General features: G+C 33.3%; 1 protein-coding gene across 2 annotated transcripts in view; it reads left to right on the top strand.

Moving 5' to 3' along the window:
• Positions 1 to 25000, top strand: part of LOC130238547 (A disintegrin and metalloproteinase with thrombospondin motifs 14) — a 103267-nt gene that overhangs the window by 58912 nt on the left and 19355 nt on the right. The window contains exons 6-9 of one of the 2 annotated variants that reach the window (XM_056469606.1): positions 5605 to 5752; positions 17001 to 17106; positions 19928 to 20071; positions 23090 to 23222. In XM_056469606.1, the coding sequence (XP_056325581.1) occupies positions 5605 to 5752; positions 17001 to 17106; positions 19928 to 20071; positions 23090 to 23222 (531 nt within the window). Of the gene's footprint in view, positions 1 to 5604; positions 5762 to 17000; positions 17107 to 19927; positions 20072 to 23089; positions 23223 to 25000 lie in introns of both variants that reach the window. The other variant, XM_056469605.1, reaches the window with a different exon arrangement.

Here is a 25000-nt window from a genome sequence, read left to right as displayed (position 1 = left end):
CTACACTTTGGGACTCCATGTCTCCTACCAGAGGGAAGCAGTTCAGAATGCGTTCAGAATCCTTTCCACCTGATTGAGGACACGATTCTCATATAAAACTTGAGGAATAAAATATTCATCGTGCCCAACAATTTTCCATCCTGTCTTTTAAGAGATGCATTGAGCATAATAATAAAAAGTAAATAATAAAAGATTTCTACAACCCAAACCTGCATGAATAAACCCCAGTCTGTGCAGCCACAAATTTCATTTAAAAAGCAAGATATTTTCACTATTTAAAACCAAATCAAATTCTGTTTGACAACGTTGTTTATCTATTGTTTATCGACTTCATACCCTGAAACTGATGTGCGTAAATATTTATTTTGTTAAAAGAAAAGTTATTTTAAATTAATATTTTATTTATGGAGCTTTTTCAAACTTAACAATACAGAACAACATCATAATATAAAACATGCACACTGTGTAAAAATAAAAAATAAATAAATATAAATAAATTAATAAATAAATAAACAATTCAATGTAAATAAATGTATAGAAATAAACAAATAAATAAAATATAAACTAATCAACACGCATAAATTGATCAATTATTAAATAAAATGATTAAATAAAATGGGCGGCACAGTGTCTCAGTGGTTAGCACTGTGGCCTCACAGCAAGAAGGTCGCTGGTTCGAGCCTCGGCTGGGTCAGTTGGCATTTCTGTGTGGAGTTTGCATGTTCTCCCCGTGTTGGTGTGGGTTTCCACTGGGTGCTCCAGTTTCCCCTGCAGTCCAAACACATGCGCTATAGGGGAATTGATGAACTAAATTGGTCGTAGTGTAGGTGTATGTGTGTGTGAGAATGTGAGAGTGTGTGTGTGTGAGAATGAGTGTTTCCCAGTACTGGGTTGCAGCTGGAAGGGCATCCCCCATAATTCCTATAGGGGAATTTAATAAGTTAAATTGGCCGTAGTGTATATGTGTGAATGCGAGAGTGTATGGGTGTTTCGCAGGGCTGTGTTGCAGCTGGAAGGGCATCCGTTGGGTAATAACACATGCTGGATAAGTTGATGGTTCCTTGCGCTGTGGCAACCCCTGATAAATAAAGGGACTAGCTGAAAAGAAAATTAATTAATTAAATAAATAAAATCTGTCAATCAATCAATAAATAAATAAATAATAAAGAAATCAATAAATAAGTCAAATTTAAAAACACATCAATACAAATAAACAAATAATAAATTAATATAAATAAATAAAAACAAATCAATATAAATAAACAAATTATTTAATAAAAATAGATGTAATTAAAATTAATAAATAAATATAAATAAATAAATAAATAAATAAATAAAGGGAGGATATACAGTACAAAAGTGCTTTTAAATATCAGCATCGTCTGTCAAATTTTGGTGCACCTTTAAATCTTTATGTGAAACAATAAAAAAAATTTGGCTAAAAACTCTCCATCTGGAGTAGCTCAGCAGTGGTTCAGGGTCAGTCTGTGTCAGTGGGTGTCAGTGTGTGTGTGTGTGTGTGTGTGTCTGATGAAGCTCCAGCTGTTAGAAACACTTCAGTATCAGAGAAGAGCTGAACACGCTGCATTCACACACACGTTTATGGCTGGAGAGAAATCTTCACACACACTTCATCAGATGCAAATATCAGATGTGTGTGTGTTATGGGAGTGTGTGTGTGTGTATATATAAATATGTGTGTGTGTAAATACACATTCTTAATTAATTATATATTAGTATTTATCTTTATTCAATATTCTTTAATAATTCAGAAAAGGCAGAAGTTAAATCTAATAAAATAGAAAAAAATATTTGATGTGTATCCTCAGTATGCGTCTGCGTACGCGTGCGTGCATGTGTGTGTGTAGGAACATAGAAGTTTCTTTAAATAAATGCTTAAAAAACATTTAAAGTCAACAAAAAAAAAAGAGTTTAATATTAATGCAAGATGTCTTGGATTAATGCAAATGATGAATATGCAAATGTTGAATATGCACATGTTGAATATGCAGATTTCTGAGCTGAATGCAAATAATCTGTAAGTAAACGATTGAAGCCAGCATTTCTCAGGAGCACATAAAAGTGTTGGAATATGATGTCTTTTCTGTCTGTCAGTGGAGCTGAATGTGAATCTTCAGTGTGTGTGAGTGTGTTTCAGCAGGTCTGAGATCAGCTGTCAATCAAACTTACTCTCTGAACCACCTGAACTATCTGTTCACCTCTGAGAGAGACTGTACTGTGTATGTGTGTGTGTCTGTGTCTTCAGTGTATGTGCATGTGTGTATGCGTGTCTTCAGTGTGTGTGTGAGCTTGTATTTGTATATGTATGTATGTGTGCGTATTTTATTTTATGAATATATTTTTTTATTATAATTATTATTTTGTAATCTGATTTTATTTAATATTATAGCTGTTTGTATTTTATATTATTTTATTTATTTAATTGTTTTATTTTTATTATTTCATTTTTGTATTATTTAATAATATTTTCAATCTTATTTTATTGTATTATAAATTAATAATTTATTTAATTGTATGTTTTTATTATTGTGTATTTAATATTATTTTTTTATCTTTTTTATAATTTTATTTGTGTTATATTTTATTTATTATTACTTTAGAATTTTTATTGTTTGTTTTTAATATTTAATATGTTTTTAAAAAATGTTTATGAGTGTAAACAAGTGTCATTTGGTGACTATTTGTCTTTTGAATATCTGAGTATAGCACTAATGGGTGCTCTACGTATCTTACTGATCATTATCTACAGACCTCCAAAATATTCTCCAACTTTTATTGATGATTTTACAGAGCTGTTATCAATAGTAACCTCTGAATTTGATTATTTTACCATTGCTGGGGATTTTAATATTCACATTGATAATCCAGAAATCAATGCTGTAAAAGAACTGATGACTGTTTTGAACACTTTTGATCTGACTCAGCATGTTCAAGGACCCACACACAATCGTGGACACACTCTTGATCTACTTATAACTAAGGGTTTACACATTTCATCGACTGTTGTTAAGGATGTTGCACTATCTGATCATTTCTGTATTTTCTTTGACATATTGATCACTCCAGCTATTAAAGACAGATCTGTCTCTGTCAGAAAGAGATGCATAAATGAGAACACTAATGAGCAGTTTATGAAGGCCATATCGCTAGCACCAAGTATATCTGCAGACTCTGTTGATTCTCTCCTTGATTTGTTTAACTAAAGTTAAGACTGTCGTAGACAACATTGCTCCTGTTAAAGTCAGGAAGATGACTGGCAGACAGAGAGCCCCTTGGAGAAAATCATCAGCAACTCAAATGTTGGAAAGACTGCAGAAAGAGTGCAGAAAAGCTGAGCATATGTGGAGGAAGACGAAATTAGTAGTCCATTATAACAACTATAAAGACAGTCTTTATGCTTTTAATATGGAACTAAACAGCGCTAGGCAGACTTTCTTTTCAAGCCTTATAAACAGCAACGTAAATAATGCTCGTAAACTCTTTGCAACGATGGAGAGGCTCACAACCCGCAGACATCATGTCTGATTTCATGGCAATTAATGGTAAAATCTTAGAAGAGATCATGCAAATTATGAAAACATCAACCTGTAGACTTGACACGCTCCCCACATCTTTCTTCAAAACTGTTTAGAAATGGATCTTCTAAAAGTGGTAAATGCTTCACTTCTCTCAGAGATTTTTCCTAACTCACTTAAAATTGCAGTTGTTAAACCCCTCTTGAAGAAGAGCAACCTGGATAATACCATATTGAGCAATAACAGGCCCATCTCAAATCTCCCTTTCATTGGCAAAATCATGCTGTTTTTAACCAGGTTAACAAGTTCTTAAACCTCAGAAGGGGTGTTTAGACAATTATCAATCTGGTTTCAGACCACATCACAGTACAGAGAGCGCCCTTATAAAGATAATTAATGATATACGCCTAAATACAGATTCAGGCAAACTAACAGCGCTGGTACTGCTCGATCTCAGTGCTGCATTTGACACTGTCGATCACAGCATACTTCTGGATAGGCTGGAAAACTGGGTTGGACTGTCTGGGATGGTCCTCAAATGGTTCAGATCTTACCTTGAAGGGACAAGTTACTATGTCAGTATAGGTGATCATAGGTCGAGGTGGACACCCATGACATGTGGAGTCTCACAAGGCTCGATTCTGGCACCTCTCCTGTTCAACCTTTATATGCTCCCTCTGAGCCAAATAATGAGAAAAAACCAAATCTCCTAGCACAGCTATGCTGATGACACTCAGATCTACCTAGCCTTACTGCCTAATGACTACAGCCCCATTTACAGCCCCATTGACACCCTCTGCCAATGCATTGATGAAATTAACAGTTGGATGTGCCAATACTTTCTTCAGTTAAACAAAGAGAAAACTGAAGTGACTGTGTTTGGGAACAGAGATGAGCTTCTCAAGGTGAATGCGTACCTTGGCTCTAAGGGTCAAACAACAAAAAATAAGGTCAAGAATCTTGGTGTGACTCTGGAGTCAGATCTGAGTTTTAATAGTCATATCAAAGCAGTCAGTAAATCAGCATACTATCATCTCAAAAACATTGCAAGAATTAGATGCTTTGTTTCCAGTGAAGACTTAGAGAAACTTGTTCATGCTTTTATCAGCAGCAGGGTGGATTACTGTAATGGCCTCCTCACTGGCCTTCCCAAAAAGACAGTCAGACAGTTGCAGCTCCTCCAGAACGCTACGGCCAGAATTCTGACCAGAACCAGGAAATCAGAGCACATCACACCTGTCCTCAGGTCTTTACACTGGCTCCCAGTTACATTCAGAATAGATTTTAAAGTATTATTACTGGTCTATAAATCACTAAATGGCCTAGGAGCTCAATACATTATAGATATGCTCACTGAATACAAACCTAACAAATCACTCAGATCTTTAGGATCAAATAAACTAGAAATTCCAAGAGTTCAGTCAAAGCAGGGTGAATCGGCCTTCAGCTACTAACAGCGCCCCCTGCTGCTGGAATCAGCTTCCAGAAATGATCAGATGTGCTCCAACATTAGGCACATTCACATCAAGACTGAACACACATCTGTTTAGCTGTGTCTTTACTTAATGAGCACTGTGCTACGTCTGACAGATCGCACTATTGTGTTTTTCTTTTCTTTTTCATTCTTTTATAACCTGTTTTAACACATTTTAATCTGTTTTTAATCATTTTTATTATTTGTTTTTATTTCTCTTATACTTGTCTCTTTTATTCCTGTTTATGTAAAGCACTTTGAATTGCCACTGTGTATGAAATGTGCTATAGAAATAAACTTGCCTTGCCTTACCTAATATTATTTTTATTTGATTTATTTTTATATTATTTTATTATTACTATTTTATAATATATTTTAGTGTATTTATTATTATTTTTATCTTTTTTTATTATTATTATTATTATTCATTTTATTTAATATTTTAAGTAAATTATTCATTCATTCACCAAATACAAAGCAAAGTACAAAATCAGATAATAAAATTCCTATTACAGGGAGTATTACTGTGTGTGTTCAGTCCATCAGATATGTGTCGGTATTACAGTGTGTGCATGTGTGTGTGTGTGTGTGCAGTCTATCAGTCTGATCGAGCGTGGGAACCCGTCCCGCAGTCTGGAGCAGGTGTGCCGCTGGGCGAACTCTCAGCAGAAGCAGGACCCGCAGCACGCCGAGCACCACGATCACGCCGTTTTCCTCACCAGGCAAGACTTTGGTCCTGCAGGTATGCAAGGTACAGTGTTTCTGTCGATCGCCGCTGTGCAGAGTAAGTGCTTCTACACACACCTGACCGTCCCTTTGGCATGGAGACGAAAAACTGGGAATTCACTATCAATAATACACTAATATAGAGATAATCTGAGCATCTGCGGGATATTAACACACTCCTTTAGACATGTAGACGAATAAATGACAATTCACTATCAATAATCCACTAATATAGAGATAATCTGAGCATCTGTGGGATATTAACACACTCCATTTCACATGTAGAGGAATAAATGACAATTCACTATCAATAATACACTAATATAGAGATAATCTGAGCATCTGCGGGATATTAACACACTCCTTTAGACATGTAGATGAATAAATGACAATTCACTATCAATAATACACTAATATAGAGATAATCTGAGCATCTGCGGGATATTAACACACTCCTTTAGACATGTAGACGAATAAATGACAATTCACTATCAATAATCCACTAATATAGAGATAATCTGAGCATCTGTGGGATATTAACACACTCCTTTAGACATGTAGACGAATAAATGAAAATTCACTATCAATAATCCACTAATATAGAGATAATCTGAGCATCTGCGGGATATTAACACACTCCATTTGACATGTAGATGAATAAATGACAATTCACTATCAATAATACACTAATATAGAGATAATCTGAGCATCTACGGGATATTAACACACTACATTTGACATGTAGAGGAATAAATGACAATTCACTATCAATAATACACTAATATACAGATAATCTGAGCGTCTGCGGGATATTAACACACTCCTTTAGACATGTAGAGGAATAAATGACAATTCACTATCTATAATACACTAATATAGAGATAATCTGAGCATCTGCGGGATATTAACACACTCCTTTAGACATTTAGACGAATAAATGAAAATTCACTATCAATAATCCACTAATATAGAGATAATCTGAGTGTCTGTGGGATATTAACACACTCCATTTGACATGTAGACAAATAAATGACAATTCACTATCAATAATACACTAATATAGAGATAATCTGAGCATCTGCGGGATATTAACACACTCCTTTAGACATGTAGAGGAATAAATGACAATTCACTATCTATAATACACTAATATAGAGATAATCTGAGCATATGCGGGATATTAACACACTCCTTTAGACATGTAGACGAATAAATGACAATTCACTATCAATAATACACTAATATAGAGATAATCTGAGCATCTGCGGGATATTAACACACTCCTTTAGACATGTAGAGGAATAAATGACAATTCACTATCTATAATACACTAATATAGAGATAATCTGAGCATCTGCCGGATATTAACACACTCCTTTAGACATGTATTTTTTCATGTCACCTTATACTTCGGTTTCTCATCAAATCTTCTGACCAATCAAATGCTCTCTATTGTCTGACACGCCCCGCCCCCTTCAAGTTGCCTCTCATTTGTTTTTCAGTTGATGCGCTTGAGGTCAACCACTCCTACTCTCAAAGCTGTTATAAAACAAAATAAGGAGGAGCTAATCTATGTCCTCCCCTCTCTTAATGTTTCAGTTGAGATTACGTCAAACATCAAATAAAAAAATGCACATTTCAAAGCACTTTACGGGACCTTTAAATGGGTTATTGCTAGATGGGATACAGCTGTGGCCACAAGTTCATTCATTATTTATATTATTTATTATTATTTATCAACACCCATACACTCTAACATACGGCACGAGAAGAACATGCAAACTCCACACAGTAATGCTAACTGAACGTCAGGACTCGAACCAGCAACCTTCTTGCTGTGAGGCGACAGTGCTAACCACTCAGGATTATTCATTCATTCATTTTCTTTTAGACTTAGTCCCTTTATTAATCCGGGGTCGCCACAGCCAATTTATCCAGCACATGTTTTATGCAGCGGATACCCTTCCAGCCGCAACCCATCTCAGGGAAACATCCATACACACTTACTCACACACATACACTACGGGCAATTTAGCCTTCCCAATTCACCTGTACCACATGTCTTTGGACAGTGGGGGAAACCAGAGCACCTAGAGGAAACCCAGGCGAACGCAGGGAGAACATGCAAACTTCACACAGAAATGCCAACTGACCCAGCCAAGACTTGAACCAGCGACCTTCTTGCTGTGAGGCGACAGCACTACCTACTGCGCCACTACGTTGCCCCACTCAGGATCATTTACATTATTTATTATATTACCCATTATTTGTATTTTATTACCGTCTACCTTCCCCAATCTTAAACCCAACCATCACAGTAATGTAAACCGTAATTATAATGAAGATTATTTATTAAATTACCAAAGAAATTGTTTAAAATTACTGTATTAAATTTTATTTTATCAAATTTTTTATCAACCCTAAACCTACCCATCAGAGTAATGTAAAATATAAATTATTCTTGTACAGTGTTTGTTGCACAAAGATTATGCTTTAAATATGTGAGTATCCGCAGCTGTATCCCTTCTAGACTTTACCCTTTAAATGGGGTCGACAAACACATTGGAATATCAGCGAATATTTGTCTCACAGACACGATATATATCCACATAAAGCTTAACATCTTTACTTTTAAACAAGCCTACTACACTTGAAGACAAATGTTCTCTATTTCTGTAATCTGTATGAAACGAACGTGAGGTACAACGCCGTCCCGCCTGACCTCAATGAATTCCCGCCTCCGCCATTCAAATGTAAATCACGTGACGGAAATCATTTGAAGCTTGTAAACATACAGGTCGCTGTCATTTCGGGAGAAGATTTGCTGTCAGGATTATACATTGATAATGAGAATTACTTCAGAAGACGATGGACGCGGCGTCACTCATACGATGATAATGTGTAACACGTAAGTTGTTCGTTCTTATTGTAGAAACATAACGATAGTTTGATTGACAGGATGACGTCTGATCGCGTCCTTCAGAAAAAGCCATAAAGACGTTGTTGTTTACAAGACATCTGTTGTTAAATATCACTGGTACTTCCAAATATGACATTTAATCATAAGCTTGGCAGTCAGTTATGGATAATTTGATGTTTTTCCTTTCAATGAGACAGTTAGCGGCACTCTAATACCTGAGAGGCGTTTCAAAGATGGCCGCCGAGTGACTCGGGACTCTTTAATTGTTGTCAGTGTTTCTGAAGTTTACTGCCTTGTGATGGATGTGTGAATAGTTTGAGAAGCTGGTGTGATTTTTTTTTTTTTTTTTTTCTTTTCTGGAGACTTTCAGTAAACCTGCTGGCTGTTTGTCTCTGGTCTGCTGTTGCTAAGCCACGCTGTGTGTCTGGGTCATAACAGTTCATAAAGTGCTTCAGAATCCAGTGCAAACACACACACACACACACACACACACACACACACACACACACACATGCTTACGGTGAAGCTCCTGTTTAAAGTCTGCATGTCATGATATTAAAATGTTTGGTAGTTTATTTTTGCGCATTGTTAGTCTTGATCTGTGCAAGTCAATCCACTGAAAATAAGATCAGTGGTCCTTCTCTGATTACTCTTAATTAGGTAATATATGTTAAGCCACACCCCTCAAACCATAAGTTTCCTAAGAGCGAAAGATGAGGGGTGGGGCATAAAATAAACCCCGCCCCTTTTCAAAATATTTAGTTGATTATACTGAAATAAAAGTCCACAGAAACTCAACAATTTTGTCATTCAGTTTATATTCACCATATTATATATACTATATATATTAATAAGTATTTATTTAATATGTGTTTAATATGTTTATTTATTTATTTGATAAATGTCTCATAAATGGTTCAGACAAATATTTTCTGCTCGTCTTTATGGTTTGTCAGTGGCCAAATATGATAAAAACCCAGCACGATCCAGTGTGTGTCATATTCACAAGGCAGTGCCTTATTATCAGCATTAATGCTCTGTGATTACAGCACTACTTCACAACACACAGCTTTTACAGAGCTTCAATCTGATCTGAACACAAATAAATGCTACGCTTCTTCCTCATGCAAACCTCAATACGGCTTCATGATGTTCTCTATCTGTAAACTTATGCATTAATCCTCCATGGCTGATGGGAATATTACTACTACACTTTATAAGATGCTTTTTATTTGCATAGAGTTTATGTCTCGTTCTGGTCCAAGTATCTATTGCAGTCAGTGTCCTATTTAAAAAACCAAAAGCTTCATGTTCAGCTTCTTTTTTTCATATGTATATATATATATATAGTCTTGTGAAGGATTACAGATTTTCAGATATTTATAATTTATAACAATGGCCACTTTCTTTTTTATAGCTAATGCATCAGATTTTTTAATGTGTTAAAATAGCAAACTTAAAAATATATAATGCACATTAACATACTGTGTGATCAAATTGCCACATGTTGCTGATGTGACAGTTAATAAACACCTAATGAGTTAAAGATTAATGTTTGATTCAGTTATGTTCTTTACACTTTTTTAATGTTAAATTCATTAAATTTTTTATGAAGCATTTTCTAAACAAGTAAAAATGTAAATATAGATATCTTTAAATATAATATATACAGGGTGATTCAAAAAGAATATTTGAACTTTGATAATCTGTAATTAATCAGCGAAACATGATGGAACCTTGGGTAATTAATCAATGTGAGTACTTAACAAACTTCAGAGCTTCCTTAAATCGATGACTAAAGGAGCTTAGCTCTCCTTTTCTCCTTTGTTTGTTGTGGTATTCTTTTTGAATCACCCTGTATATTATATATTTTTAATATAAAAAATATTGTTTTCTCTCAGTGAAAATTAAGTGGGTTTTACCTTAAAGCAAGGTAAGTACGATAATCTTATTTTCTTCTTTTTGTCTCCACAAGCTCATCGTTTGGCTTGTTTTAAGGAAAAACTCATTTAATTTTGACTTACTATGAATTATATCATATATGGATTATTTTGATTATTTTGGAAAACAAGGAATATATATTTTTGCTTGCCTTTAAAGTGCTTCTGGATTTAGGATTTTCGAAAAGATATTTGCACTAGGGCTGGGCGATTAATCGAATAGTAATCGAAATCAAGATTCAAAATCTAAAATCAATTAAATTTTTCCAGGTTGATTTTTTTAATTTATTTTTTTATCGATTAATTTCCCTACTGCGTGTGGAGTCACCTGAGTGATGATGATGAAGGGAAGCTGCACCAGAGATGCCTTGAGACGGCATATTTTCCATTGCATTAAAATGATTATTTACATTAAAAGAAGATGCACTGTTTAAAATATTATTTACAGGATTTGCAGAAGTTATTTTAGTTATAAAAGATACTGCTTATTTTCTACATTTAATATGAAAAAACACTGAAAAAATGTTGTTTTGTTTACAAAAGTGCAAACTATTTATTTTCAACTTTTTATAAGAAAAAACCTGACTGTTCATTTTAGGCAATGTGTGCTTTAATTTCAGTTCTTCAATGTTGATGTTCAATAAATAATCATAGATAGTGTGTGTATCCTTCAGTTATTTTAAAATAAAGTAATGCACCCTTCATTCATTCATCTCTCCCTTGTAATATGTGAGCATATTTACTATACAAAGCTGTCAGTGAACTCTGAGGGCAAAAAAATTAAATGAATAAATAAAATAACCATTCATTATTCGCAATCGAGCTTAAATGTTCAATTAAGCGAACGTTTGATTTAAGGCGCAATCACCCAGCCCTAATTTCCACTATAAACAAGGCAGAAATCCTATATAAGCAAAGCAGTTTGTGCAGAGGTATTATTAAACGTGATTGATTGGACATATTAGTTATTATCAAAGGTTTATTTAAAGTCAGCACTAATAAAAATGTATGTTTATGTTAAATTGATGTAAAATTCTTATATCAACAAGTATTTTATGGACAAGTACGAAAAAAAATATTGCTTTGTTTCAGAAATAATGAATCAAAATTAAGTGAGTTTTTCTTAAAACAAGCTAAATAATCTGCCAATGGGGTAAGCAAAATAATCTTTAATCAAACTGAAAACAACTGCATCTTACATGCTTCACTGGCAGATTATTTCACTTGTTTTTAGATAAAACACATTTTTGACCTCTTCTTTTTTTTTCTAAAAACAAAACAATATTAAATTCTTCTTGATTTAATAGATATTTGCACTTGAACAAGACAGAAACTCTATATAAGCAGAGCAGTTATTGCAGAGTGTTATTATTGAACATGATTGATGAAGTTATTGATTATCAATGCTTTATTTAGGAGGTAAAGCAGCAGCGCTTCATTGGCTTCAGCGTCTGCATTTTCTGCTTTTCTCTGCATGCCAAAGACTGTCTGGTGACTGAAGAGCATGAGCGTTTTATTAAAGAGGCTTCAGCTTTGCACATCTCTGATCGAGTGTCATCTGTATGTGTGTGTATGTGTGTGTTAGGGCTGCACAATATTAGCAAAATCTAACATTGCAATATTTGGGGTGAGTAGAATTTTTAAATGTTTTAAAATAAGATTCTCCTGCTCACCAAGGCTGCATTTATTTAATCAAAGATACAGTAAAAATTGTACAATGTTATCGCACTGTTAAATAACTGTTCAAAAGTAGAAAATAATTTAATTTAATAATTTATTCCAGTGATTTTAATGATGAATTTTCAGCTTCATTACTCAAGTCTTCAGAGTCACATGATCCTTCAGAAATCACTCTAATACTAATTATTATTATTATTATTATTATTATTATTATTATTATTATTATTATTATTATTATTATTATTATTATTGATATTATTATTATTATTATTATTATTATTATTATTATTATTATTGATATTATTATTATTATTATTATTGATATTGTTATTATTATTATTGTTGATATTATTATTATTATTATTGATATTATTATTATTATTGATATTATTATTGATATTATTATTATTATTATTGATATTATTATTGATATTATTATTATTATTATTGATATTATTATTATTATTATTATTGATATTATTATTATTATTATTATTGATATTATTATTATTATTATTATTGATATTATTATTATTATTATTATTATTATTATTATTGATATTATTATTGATATTATTATTATTATTATTATTATTGATATTATTATTGATATTATTATTATTATTGATATTATTATTATTATTATTATTATTGATATTATTATTATTATTATTGATATTATTATTATTATTATTATTATTGATATTATTATTATTATTATTGATATTATTATTATTATTATTGATATTATTATTGATATTATTATTATTATTATTATTATTATTATTGATATTATTATTGATATTATTATTATTATTATTGATATTATTATTATTATTATTATTGATATTATTATTATTATTATTATTATTATTATTATTGATATTATTATTGATATTATTATTATTATTATTGATATTATTATTATTATTATTGATATTATTATTATTATTATTATTATTATTATTGATATTATTATTGATATTATTGATATTATTATTATTATTGATATTATTATTGATATTATTATTATTGATATTATTATTATTATTATTGATATTAATCATTATTATTATTATTGATATTATTATTATTATTATTATTATTGTTGATATTATTATTGATATTATTATTATTTTTATTATTATTATTGATATTATTATTATTATTCTTATTGATATTATTATTGATATTATTATTATTATTATTGATATTATTATTATTGATATTATTATTATTATTATTATTATTATTATTATTATTATTGATATTATTATTGATATTATTATTATTATTATTATTGATATTATTATTGATATTATTATTATTATTATTATTATTATTATTATTGATATTATTATTATTGATATTATTATTTATATTATTATTATTATTATTATTATTATTATTGATATTATTATTATTAATATTATTATTATTAATATTATTATTATTGATATTATTATTATTATTATTATTATTATTATTATTATTATTATTATTATTATTGATATTATTATTATTATTATTATTATTGATATTATTATTATTATTATTATTAATATTGATATTATTCTTCTTATTATTATTATTATTATTGATATTATTATTATTAATATTATTATTATTATTATTATTGATATTATTGATATTATTATGCCTATTATTATTATTATTATTATGGTAATAGTAATAAAAGCAATAATGCTTTCATAATTTCATTTGAAACTACTTACAATAAGTAATAAATAATAAGTATTTAATAATAAATTACATTTTTTAACATTTAATAAATGCCGCTTTGATGAACATAATAATTTTATTTAAATTAATAAATAAAAATTAATAATAAAAGAAACTGACCCCAAACTTTTGACTGGTAGTGTATATATAGTCATATGAATACTCATTCACCAAATGTCTTGAATAACCCCATTTGGAGATTTGGAACTGATGATTTTAGATTGATTGTGATGATTCTGTAAGCGAGTGCATCTGTATAAATATCTAAAAAACAAATCAAAAGATGAATACAATAAAGAAAGGTTACAATTGAAGCAAACAGTGTTTTATCACGTTTCAAGTCTAACAGTATTCAGGTTGAATAATAAATATTAAAAAAAGTTCAATTAAATTAATCGCTATTAAAAGAACTAACGGTACAATTTCTTACAGCTGAAGGATTTTAAAATCCTCATACAGTCACAGGCCTCAGAAACGCATGCAATTAATGAATTATAACACAAACATTGCATATCTTGCGATGTGACTATTGCGAATGATCACATTGCGATATCAATGCTGAAATGCTATATTGGGCAGCCATAGTTTCTGTGTGTGTGGGTGTTGTGCTTGTTTGTGTGCTGTGTTTGTGTTTAATGTGGCTAATCGGCTTGCAGATGCGCATTTACTTCTAAAGGCCACAGAAATGATTTTTCACAGAATTTATTTTTCCTATTGGCTACAGAACAAACCACTGTTTAACTAGGTTAATTAGGCAAGTTAGGGGAATTAGGCAAGTCATTGGATAACAGTGGATTGTTCTATTGACATTTGAAAAAACTAATTCTTAAGGGGGTCAATAATATTGACCTTAAAATAATAACAAAACGACATTAATTCCAGACAAACTAAAATAGAAACAAAATATTTTAGGAAATACTGTGAACATTTCCGGTCTCTAGTTTTGTCTTTTTGACTGAAGTATTGATTTCTGATTTGGTTTGTATGTTCAGAATTGCTGATAAAGGGGTCGATCACACTGAATGCGCTTTTTTTCAATGAGAGACACCTTTTTTGAATGGTTTTCTAATAATCGTGAGTGTTTTACGTGCTGCTTTTATATGCTCTGCGTTTTTGCCATAAAAAGCGTGCTACATCAGTCGTGTCTTTTTTCATTGTCCAATCAAATGAAAGCACAGGTGAGGTTTCCACTGCTGTGAAAATTAATTATGAATTTATCAATTATTTATTTATTTTATTAGTATTATTAATGCAATAACAACAAAAGTTACAGTAAAACAGAATAGAATATTGTCTGTACAAACCATACATACATATTTACAATTCTAAGTGTAAACCTTTCCAATAAGTAACATGGTTTACACAAAAACTTGTGTATTATTTTTTTAATTTAAGTGTAAAACCTCAAAACTAGTGTCTATAAAGAGAAATCATTAAAAACATTTTAGATAATTAATCTAAAGACATTTTTTGGAAATCCACCTATCCACACAATCTAGCCTTCATAAACGGATTATTTAACAGCAGGAAAATGATTACAGTGAAATATTTATAGTGTTTTAATAAACATGATATGTATGAGATGTAGGCATGGACCGGGATAAGGTTCTGACGGTATGATAACCTTGGATAAAAATATCACAGTTTTACGGTATCACAGTATTGTGTTTACTGCTCCAAATTATGTGCATTTTAAATCTCTGGGTAAAAAACAAACTTTTTTACCTTTTGAAAACAATATATTTAATTTTTTGAAAGATTTAAAATATTTAGCAGCAGTAAACATGTCAGGCTAAATAATTCAAAGGAATCGCTGACTTCTGCTGTCTTCATTAGTTGCAAAAACAGATTTCTATACAATTTAAAATGGCATCTTTGGATATCTTTTCTGCTGGAGATACTGTTGGCCTAAAAAACTAACAAAAAATGTAAATAAAAAATCTTACACATACCTTAAGACAGTAAATTTTGCCGGTTTTAAAACTTTGACTTATACCAAACCACGGTATACCTTAAAAACGGTTATCGTCCCATGCCTAATGAGATGGCATAAAAAGTTAACATTAGCGAGACAGAAGTTGTCAAATAATAAACTCAAAAAATGTGGCGTCAGTGCAGTGTCAAGTTGGGCAAAATTTCTAACCAGTGTGCAGCACTTTTGCACAGCTTTTGTGTTATCAAGAGTACTACAAAGACTTTTAAAGATAGAGGACAGACTAGTGGTCGCTGTGTTAAGTATGACTTTACAAATAATATCACAATATTATTAAAAAGCAATAGAGATGACTGGTAAGCCTAGTCACATTAACAGGGCAGTGCACTTCTTGTCAACAAAAAATGTCAAAAATATCTGTAAATAGGCAGTTTTCCATATTTTATGATTGATTGTCTTTATTTTTATTCTTTATTTCTGCTTTTGAATTGCATTATGGGGTCTTGATCTTTCTTCCAACAACTCTTAACCTTAAAAAAGGACTTTCTGAACATTTGTTATAGTTTAAAGTGATAAATTGTCTGGGTTGCTGTTGTATATTACGCTACAGAAACCTTATAAGAAACTGCAGCACATTTTCTCCAATTTAAAGACTTAGTTCTTTAGATATTATTTAAATTTCTTATTGCATTATATTATTTTAATTGACTAAAATGTGAATAAAAGTCACTTTGTTAGACTATAGAGTTGAATTTTCAGCATCATATGTGGACAGATCAGAGATCAACATCCCATAATGCAATTCACAACCAGAAGTAAACACAAAACACATAAAAGATGAAAACCGTTGATTAACAGATATGTTTTACAGTGCGGTGCAGTGTGTGCGGTGTGATCGGCCCCTCACAGTGCAGTAATCGTCTCCTGATGTTATTATATGCTCTGATGCGACTCTCAGACTTTCCTAATGAAACTCACCTGTTTCTGCTCTTCTAGAATGTCCTGCATTCCAGTTCAGCATGGTTTCTCTTTGATCTGTGTTGCCTAGGTTACGCCCCGGTGACAGGCATGTGCCACCCGCTGCGCAGCTGCACCCTCAACCACGAGGATGGATTCTCCTCTGCGTTTGTGGTGGCGCACGAAACCGGACACGTGTACGTTCCACCAAGTATTTCTTTGGGGGATTATAGTTTTTAGTGATGCACAAAAAATTTGACAGGCGTAAAATATTGGCTGAAATTGTTTGTTTTGGGTTTTTTTGCTTTATTTTATTTTTATTTTTATTTTAGCTTTATTTATTTACTTATGCTTTGCTTTGCTTTATCGGTAACACTTTAAAATAATGGTCCATTAAGGCTGATTTATGCTTCTGCATCAAGTGCATGCGTATGGTCCAGCGCAGCCTTCACGTGGTCGCATAATCCTCACCGTGGCTGACACTGACGCTGATGTGCACCTCTCAAAAAGTGTAACTACACATGATTGGTCAGCTTGGTAGTATTGCCGAGTGTGGGCGGTGCTGAGAGCCGTGAGCCTGATGGAGGGATTGTTTACAAGTGTCGAGTCCCATAAGGGAGCTCCAGATGGAAACTTTTGTTTTGTGATTACCTTATGATTAAAGTTCTTGTATATCCTCTGGTTCCCGCCTCTGAATGAGCAGGTTTGAGCTACTTGTACATTAAGGTAGGTTCCAGAAAAAACAAAAGTCACGTGAAGAAACTCGGCACAGAGGAACAAAAAAAACCTACTGCCAGTGCCAGCTAGCGTTTCAGAAGTGTTATTGCAGAGCAGCACACACACACAGCACGCAGAAGTATAAATGCACGACTACAAGCAAGGCATGTGCTGTGGGTCACGCCAATCACTCGACGCTGAAGTATAAACCAGCCTTTAGTTAATGTTAGTTGATGTATTTACTACATTTTTGCTTTACTTTTTGTTTTGATTATATATATATTTTTTTTTACTTTGCTTTATTTTTGTTTTGCTTTGTTTTGTTTTATTGATAACACTTTAGAATAATGGTCCATTTGTTAATGTAAATATATTTACTAGCATGAACAAACAATTAATACATTTATTACATATATTCAATTTTGTTAACGTTAATTAATGTTAAGTTAAATACCGTTAGTTCATGTTAACTCATAGTGCATTAACTAATGTTAACAAGCACAACTTTAGATTTTAATAATGCATTAGTTAATGTTGAACTATGATTAATAAATGCTGGACAAGATTATTCATACTTAATGTTAGTAAATACACTAACTAATGGACCAATATTCTAAAGTGTTACCGTTTTATTGTTTTGTTTATCTTTTGTTTTGTTTGCTTTTAGTTTTGCTTTGCTTTATTTCCTGTTTTTTGTTTTGCTTTGCTTTAATTTTGTTTTATGTATTTATGTTTTATTTTTTGTTTTATTTTATTCTATGTTATGTTTTGCTTTGATTTGCTTTATTTTTGATTTGCTTTGTTTTGCTTTGTTTGTTTTGATTTATTAATAACACTTTAAAACAATGCTCCATTAGTTAATGTTAATGTATTTACTAACATGAACAAACAATTAGTAATACATTTATACATTATATATATATATATATATGTCTGTGTGTGTGTATATATATATATATATATATGTCTGTGTGTGTATATGTGTGCAATATATATATATATATATATATATATATATATATATATATATATATATATATATATATATATATATTCAATTTTGTCAATATTATTTAATGTTATTTAAGTTAAATACTGTTAGTTCATGTTAACAAGAACAAGAACATGTTAACAAGAACAACTTTGGATTTCAGTAATGCATTAGTAATTGTTGAACTTATTAATATATGCTTTACAAGATTATTCATACCTAATGTTAGTAAATACATTAAATAACATTAACTAATGGACTAATATTCTAAAGTGTTACCGTTTTATTTTAGGGTTTCATTTTTCGTTTTTGTTTGCTTTTAGTTTTGCTTTGCTTTATTTTCTGTTTTGTTTTGTTTCATTTTTCACAAGTTTAACCAATTTACTTTTATTTTCAGTTTCTATTTTTTTAATGGTTTTTAAATAGTTTATTATTGTGTGAATGAATTAAACTTAAATTCCATGATTATATTAGACAAAAAATAAAATAAAATAATATATGTATATATATGTCCAATATATTTTAATCATCAATTTTGTATTTGGTCAATCATATTTATTGTTTTATTTATTAATTATAGATTTTTTAATTATTAAAATATTTTTTAAATCTTGCCACATTAATATATCCGGATGTATTGTGCAGCCCTAGTTTAATTGTATGTTAAGAATCTCATTGTGAAAAAGCTGTTTTTACATATACCTCACAATAGGAAAGAACTAGTAAAGTGCAGCACATTGGGCGTGCATTTCTAGTGTTTCTGTGTGATAATCACCTGTTGTAATTAGCTGGAATGCACTGACAGTTTGTGAACTGGAGGAATGTCAATTTGTGTTGGCTATAATTGAGTGATAATTGTCAATTGTCACCTGCATAAATGAGTTTGCTTGCTGTTTATGCAGAACAGCGATAAAGCGCTGCCAGGAAAAAGCGAGGCATTGTTTAGTGTGACAGCAGGAGAATAAAAAAGCATATTAAGCATCTGTTGTGCGTCTAATGTGCATGCAAACAGGCTGAAATACTGCTCAGCGTGTCCGATGCATTATAAAGAAAATAAGTTGCATGCATATCATGATTATAGTTGATATGCATGAACTTTTCCTGTAGGATGTGGAAAGAGCATGAGGTTAGAATTGCTCGATTGCGCCCCCTTTTGGACAGAATACTGCCATCATCAAAGCTGCCTTAAAAAGTTTTTAAAAAAGCATCTGCATGTAAAGATCTGTAAGGGGTGAACTCATAAATGCTGAACACTGTAGATGTTGTGTGTGTTTATACTGAGCTGTGACTGTATTGTTTTACCATTTCAGGCTGGGAATGGAGCATGATGGGCAAGGGAACCGCTGTTCAGATGAGACCAGTATGGGCAGCATTATGGCTCCGCTGGTCCAGGCTGCGTTTCACCGATATCACTGGTCCCGCTGCAGCAAGCAGGAGCTCAACCGATATATACAGTACGACACATGCCGTTATTATGTCATGCATATTCATGAGTACCAACAACATCACTTCTGTTACACTTCTCGCTGCCATATTTGTGTCTGAAATAATCACAACTATTGTGGCAGAAAGAGCTGCAACTTAGAGTCCACATTTTGTTTCATTTTGTGACGCAGTTCATAGAGAAACAGATTATTAAATGAGAAAACAGTGGGCGTGGCTTGTTTGTTATACCGTGAGCTGATTGGATGTAGTAAAGTAGGCATTTCATTCACAAAGTGTGTTTATCTACACAGCTCCGCCCTCTTTTGAAAAGAGCACAATCTCATTTGCATTTAAAGCAACAGTCACCAAAACTTAACAATTAAGCTACGGTCACACTGGGCTTTGTGTGTGCGAAATTCTGTCGTACGGCGCTGCGAAAAGGGGCGGGATTAAACAAGATGATTAGACATTAAAAAAGCGAGCGATTGCTCCATGTTTTAAATTTCTGTCCAGAGAGGCCATGTTTTGATCCTCGATTGGTCTCACACAGTCAAGTGATGCGATTTCGCAGGTCAGAGTTCACCAAGCTTGAACTTTGCACCGCAGCAACTTGCGAAACTTGACGCATGACCCCGCGTTTCCGGTCTGACGCATTCGCGTGCGTATGAATGGAAGTCTATGGGAGGAAAACCCCATTGTGACCGCAGCTTTAGGATCAAACCCTAAAAGGGTCAGTTTCATTCAGGAAACATTATTTGTGTGCTATTTTAGCTCAAACTTCACTACACACTCTGGAGACAGCAGAGATGCATTTTCTGACTAGGGCCAGACGGAATCTGAGCACGTTTTTGCTATTTCTGCAGAGAATTTTGCTAAAAATCTGCGGATTTCTGCTGAATAATATTGGTAGTATCATAACTAAAACCTTAATATGTGAAATAAAAAATAATTTATTTTAAAATGTTATTTAATGTTTAAAATGCAAATAAAATTAGTTTCACTTTATTTGGTAAACAAAGCAAGTCTCTCATATAATATCTCTACTGAAAGACAGAAAACATCACTGTACAAACTGCATTGTATATAAATCAGATGAACATTATCATAATAGTCAATAATATTACTGAACTTATTTAAAAACTGAATAAATATAGATTTACACACATTTACTCAAGTAAATAAACAGAATTAGACGTGCTAAAAATCTGCAGATTCTGTGTGGGCCTACTCATGATATAGGTCTGCCTTAACGGAAGTAAATGTAATGACAATCAGTGTGCAAACTACAGGGAGGTTTGGGGGGGTCTGACCCTCCTAATTAAGGCTTGATCCCCCATGTAGGACATCAAAACAAGATGTATGGACCCTCCCCTTTGAATCTGAGAAAAAGTTCACTCTGATCTGTATTTTAAATAATAATGTTAATAATTGTAATAGACCATTTGACCACCCCTATAGCGATTCCTACCATTGTGAATGCATAATCGCGCCAATCAGTCTATGCAAGCAAAAAGTCATTGAACAATCTAAAACTGGCAGATTTAGAGCACCGATAGACACCGTCAGACCTCACAAGACTGACCTCTCATAAAATAGGTGTTTGTTTCGACATGTAGCCTGAAAGTAAAGTCAATTTAGATGCACAGTTTGACCTAAAGTAAGCTGAAATAGCTAATCAGGTTAGAATACACTAAATAGCCTCTCCCACAAAACACTGAAAACTTTAATCCATTTTATTAATAAATAAGATGTAATTTAAATAACATTGGAATTGTTAAATTGTTGGAAGTGGTGTTAGTGAGGCCAGCAGGGGGCGCTCAATCTGCAGTCTGTGTGAGTACTAATCATTAGCCGCATTTCCACTATCGGGCTAGTGCGAGCCAGGGCTTTAATCGGGTCAGGCCGGGCCAATAGCCCGGGAGGTTGAGAAATGAGGCCGAAATCATGTCGCGTTTCCACTGTCGGGCTAGTTGCTCGCAGCGTGTCATGCAAACACCGCCCCCAGAACGTCCCCCGAATCAAACGTCACACAACCCGTCAAACAACCTGCCCACTTCAGCGGGAACAAAAAACTCAAATTATAACCACAAACACAACCTGGCATCACTACGAGAGCTGGAAGATGGAGAACACCGAAGCGATTGCTTTTTTTACTGTTTGTGGTCTGTTGGTGTAAGGCCAGACAGCGATCCCTGGATAAGGACATTCGAGTTCGGCGGCATTTACTTCGAACACAGATTTTTCTTAGTGAGTTGATCAAGCGCGATAGCAAAACAAATGTAAGGGAAGAAAGCATCTTGTCTCCTCTTTACCTGACAGGAAAACTCCGCCTTTGTACGTAACCCCGCCCCGAAGCCCCAGTTGGCCCTCCTTGGCCCAAGGTATTCGGCGGGCCGAAAAAGGCCGGACGCTGGCCCCAAGGAAGCCCCGCTTTGGCCCGATTACGCCCCGGAAGTGATAGTGGAAACGCGACTAGCCTTGGCTCGCCCTGGCTCGCTCGCTTTAGGCGCGATAGTGGAAACGCGGCTATTGGTCCTAATGCCCTAGTAAAGTGAAGGAGACACTATACTGTCAGTGAGCACCGTCTTTCAGATGAGACATTAAACCGAGCTCCTGACTCTCTGTGGTCATTAATAATCATGGCACATCTGGTAAAGAGTAGGGGTGTAACACCGGTGTCCTGGCCAAATTCCCTCCATCGACCCTTACTTATCATGGCCTCCCAATCATCCCCATCCACTGAATTGGCTCTATCACTGTCTCTCCACTCCACCTATAGCTGGTGTGTGGTGAAGCACTGGTGCTGTTGTCCTGTGGCTGCCGCAGCATCATCCAAGTGAAGCTGCACACTGGTGGAAGAGTGGGGAGACCCCCCTAATGATGTCTATATACACATTGCTTACTTACTTAATTGAAGCATGTATTAAACAAACTAACATCACCGAAAAAGCTGAACCCCACCCCCCACCCCCAATTGTCAATGTATAGTTTTTAAACACATAAGTTTGTTGTGCGGAAGCTCGATTAACCTGCTGTGTTTCTTCCAGCTCGTATGACTGTCTTCTAGATGACCCATTCGAGCTGAAATGGCCCAAACTCACCGAACTCCCCGGCATTAATTACTCCATGGACGAGCAGTGCCGCTTTGACTTCGGTGTGGGATATAAGATGTGCACGGCTGTAAGTGCTCTAATTAATTAAACTTCAGACTGTAAACTCCTGATCAAAGCCTTTATAATGAGACTTGTTTATTGTGCAACTGAATCAGCATCATGTGCATGAGTTATGAGCACAATGTTTTTGTTTATGTGTGCTATTTCTGCACAGAATTTTGTACAAATAAATGAATAAACATTTCAAATTCATGCAGAATGTTTTTGAGGGTGGTAACTAAAAACACTGATTGATTTGGATCATGTCATTTTGTATCTATTTGCATAATAATAAAACTAAAATATTAACATGTGAAATAAAAATTAGAACTATTTTATATATATATATATATATATATATGTATCAATCACTTTATTGATTATCAGCTAAGTGTGAACTCTTGAAATTCCTCTAATGTTTTTCTTCTTGAGGAAGTCTTATTTCTTTTATTTTGGTTTTAATAAAAGCAGTTTTTAAGTGTTTTAAAGCCATTTTAAGGTCAATACCATTAGCCTCTTTATGCACTATTGGATTGTCTCCTGAACAAACCACTGTTATACAATGACTTGCCTAATTAACATAATGAATTTAAATTATAATCTTTAAATAAGCCTTTAAATGTCACTTTAGGCTGAATACTAGTGTCTTGAAGAACATCTAGTCTAATATTATTTACTGTCATCATGACAAAGATAAAATAAATCAATTATTAAAAATGAGTTATTAAAACTATTATGATTAGAAATGTGTTGAAATAAAATCTCTCCATTAAACAACACTATTTTTAACATAAATACAACTACACAGGAGGGCGAATCATTTTTAATTCGACTGTATAGTTTTTTTACACAAGTACATAAATACATTTAAAGGGCACCTATGGTAAAAAATCTACTTTTCAAGCTGTTTGGACAGACATATGTGCATGTATGGTGTATAGATCGTCATATTGGGCTGATATAAACACACCCAGTGCTTTTTTTTTTCAATTTAACAACATAAAACGGTGGACCAATCGGAGCTGTTTTCAGATCGACAGCTACCTGACATAGGAGAGTGGTCCCCCCGCCCACCAATATTGATTGACAGGCGCGTCATCATATCCTCAGTTTGTTGATTCACGTCCGCCATTTTCAGCGTGAGTCGAAGCGATATCACTAAAGGAACACGCTAGCTCTATTTTTAGATGCAAGGCTCATTGGGCTCAACACAAGATCAATATTCTCAACATTATCGCTCTAATCGGAATTATTGGTTGTATCTTTAGGTAGGTTTGCAAACATGTGTACTTCTCATTGAGTCTACCTTATACTTCAGCCGTTTGCAATTCTCGCGATCCCAGAAGCTCCCTGTGATCTTAACTAGCATGCGTTTTACAATTCTAAACATCGGTTTCTATCAGGGTACACTCAAGGGAGCTGGGCGCCGCGGACCGCTGCAGAAACCTATGTTTAGAATTCAAAAATGCATGGCGCGACGATTTGGGACACTTCATGTCTCTGCGCCACAGAGAGTGTCTGGTGTGCCGTGTCACGGCTTCGAGCGACGCATCCGGTGCCTCAGTCAAAGTTAATTCAGTGTGTGTGGTTATTAGTCTCGGTGTACAAGCTCGGCACTTGAAACTAGCACACAGTTGGCTGTAAAACTGTACAAAGACACAAATGATTTTGTACTCTCTGCTTGATCTGTGTCCGAGTCGTGCATGTACGACTGAATGCTGATCCTCTCACTCCTGCTCCTTCTCTCAGTCTGCCTGTCAGACTCTGTTGCAAACGCAGAGCAGGTGAGCTCATGGCCCCGCCCCC

Source organism: Danio aesculapii, chromosome 12 (genome assembly GCF_903798145.1).
Source record: "Danio aesculapii chromosome 12, fDanAes4.1, whole genome shotgun sequence".
In the NCBI taxonomy this organism is placed as follows: domain Eukaryota; kingdom Metazoa; phylum Chordata; class Actinopteri; order Cypriniformes; family Danionidae; genus Danio; species Danio aesculapii.
Note: the sequence above shows the minus strand (reverse complement) of the source record. Positions and strands in the feature narration are given on the sequence as shown.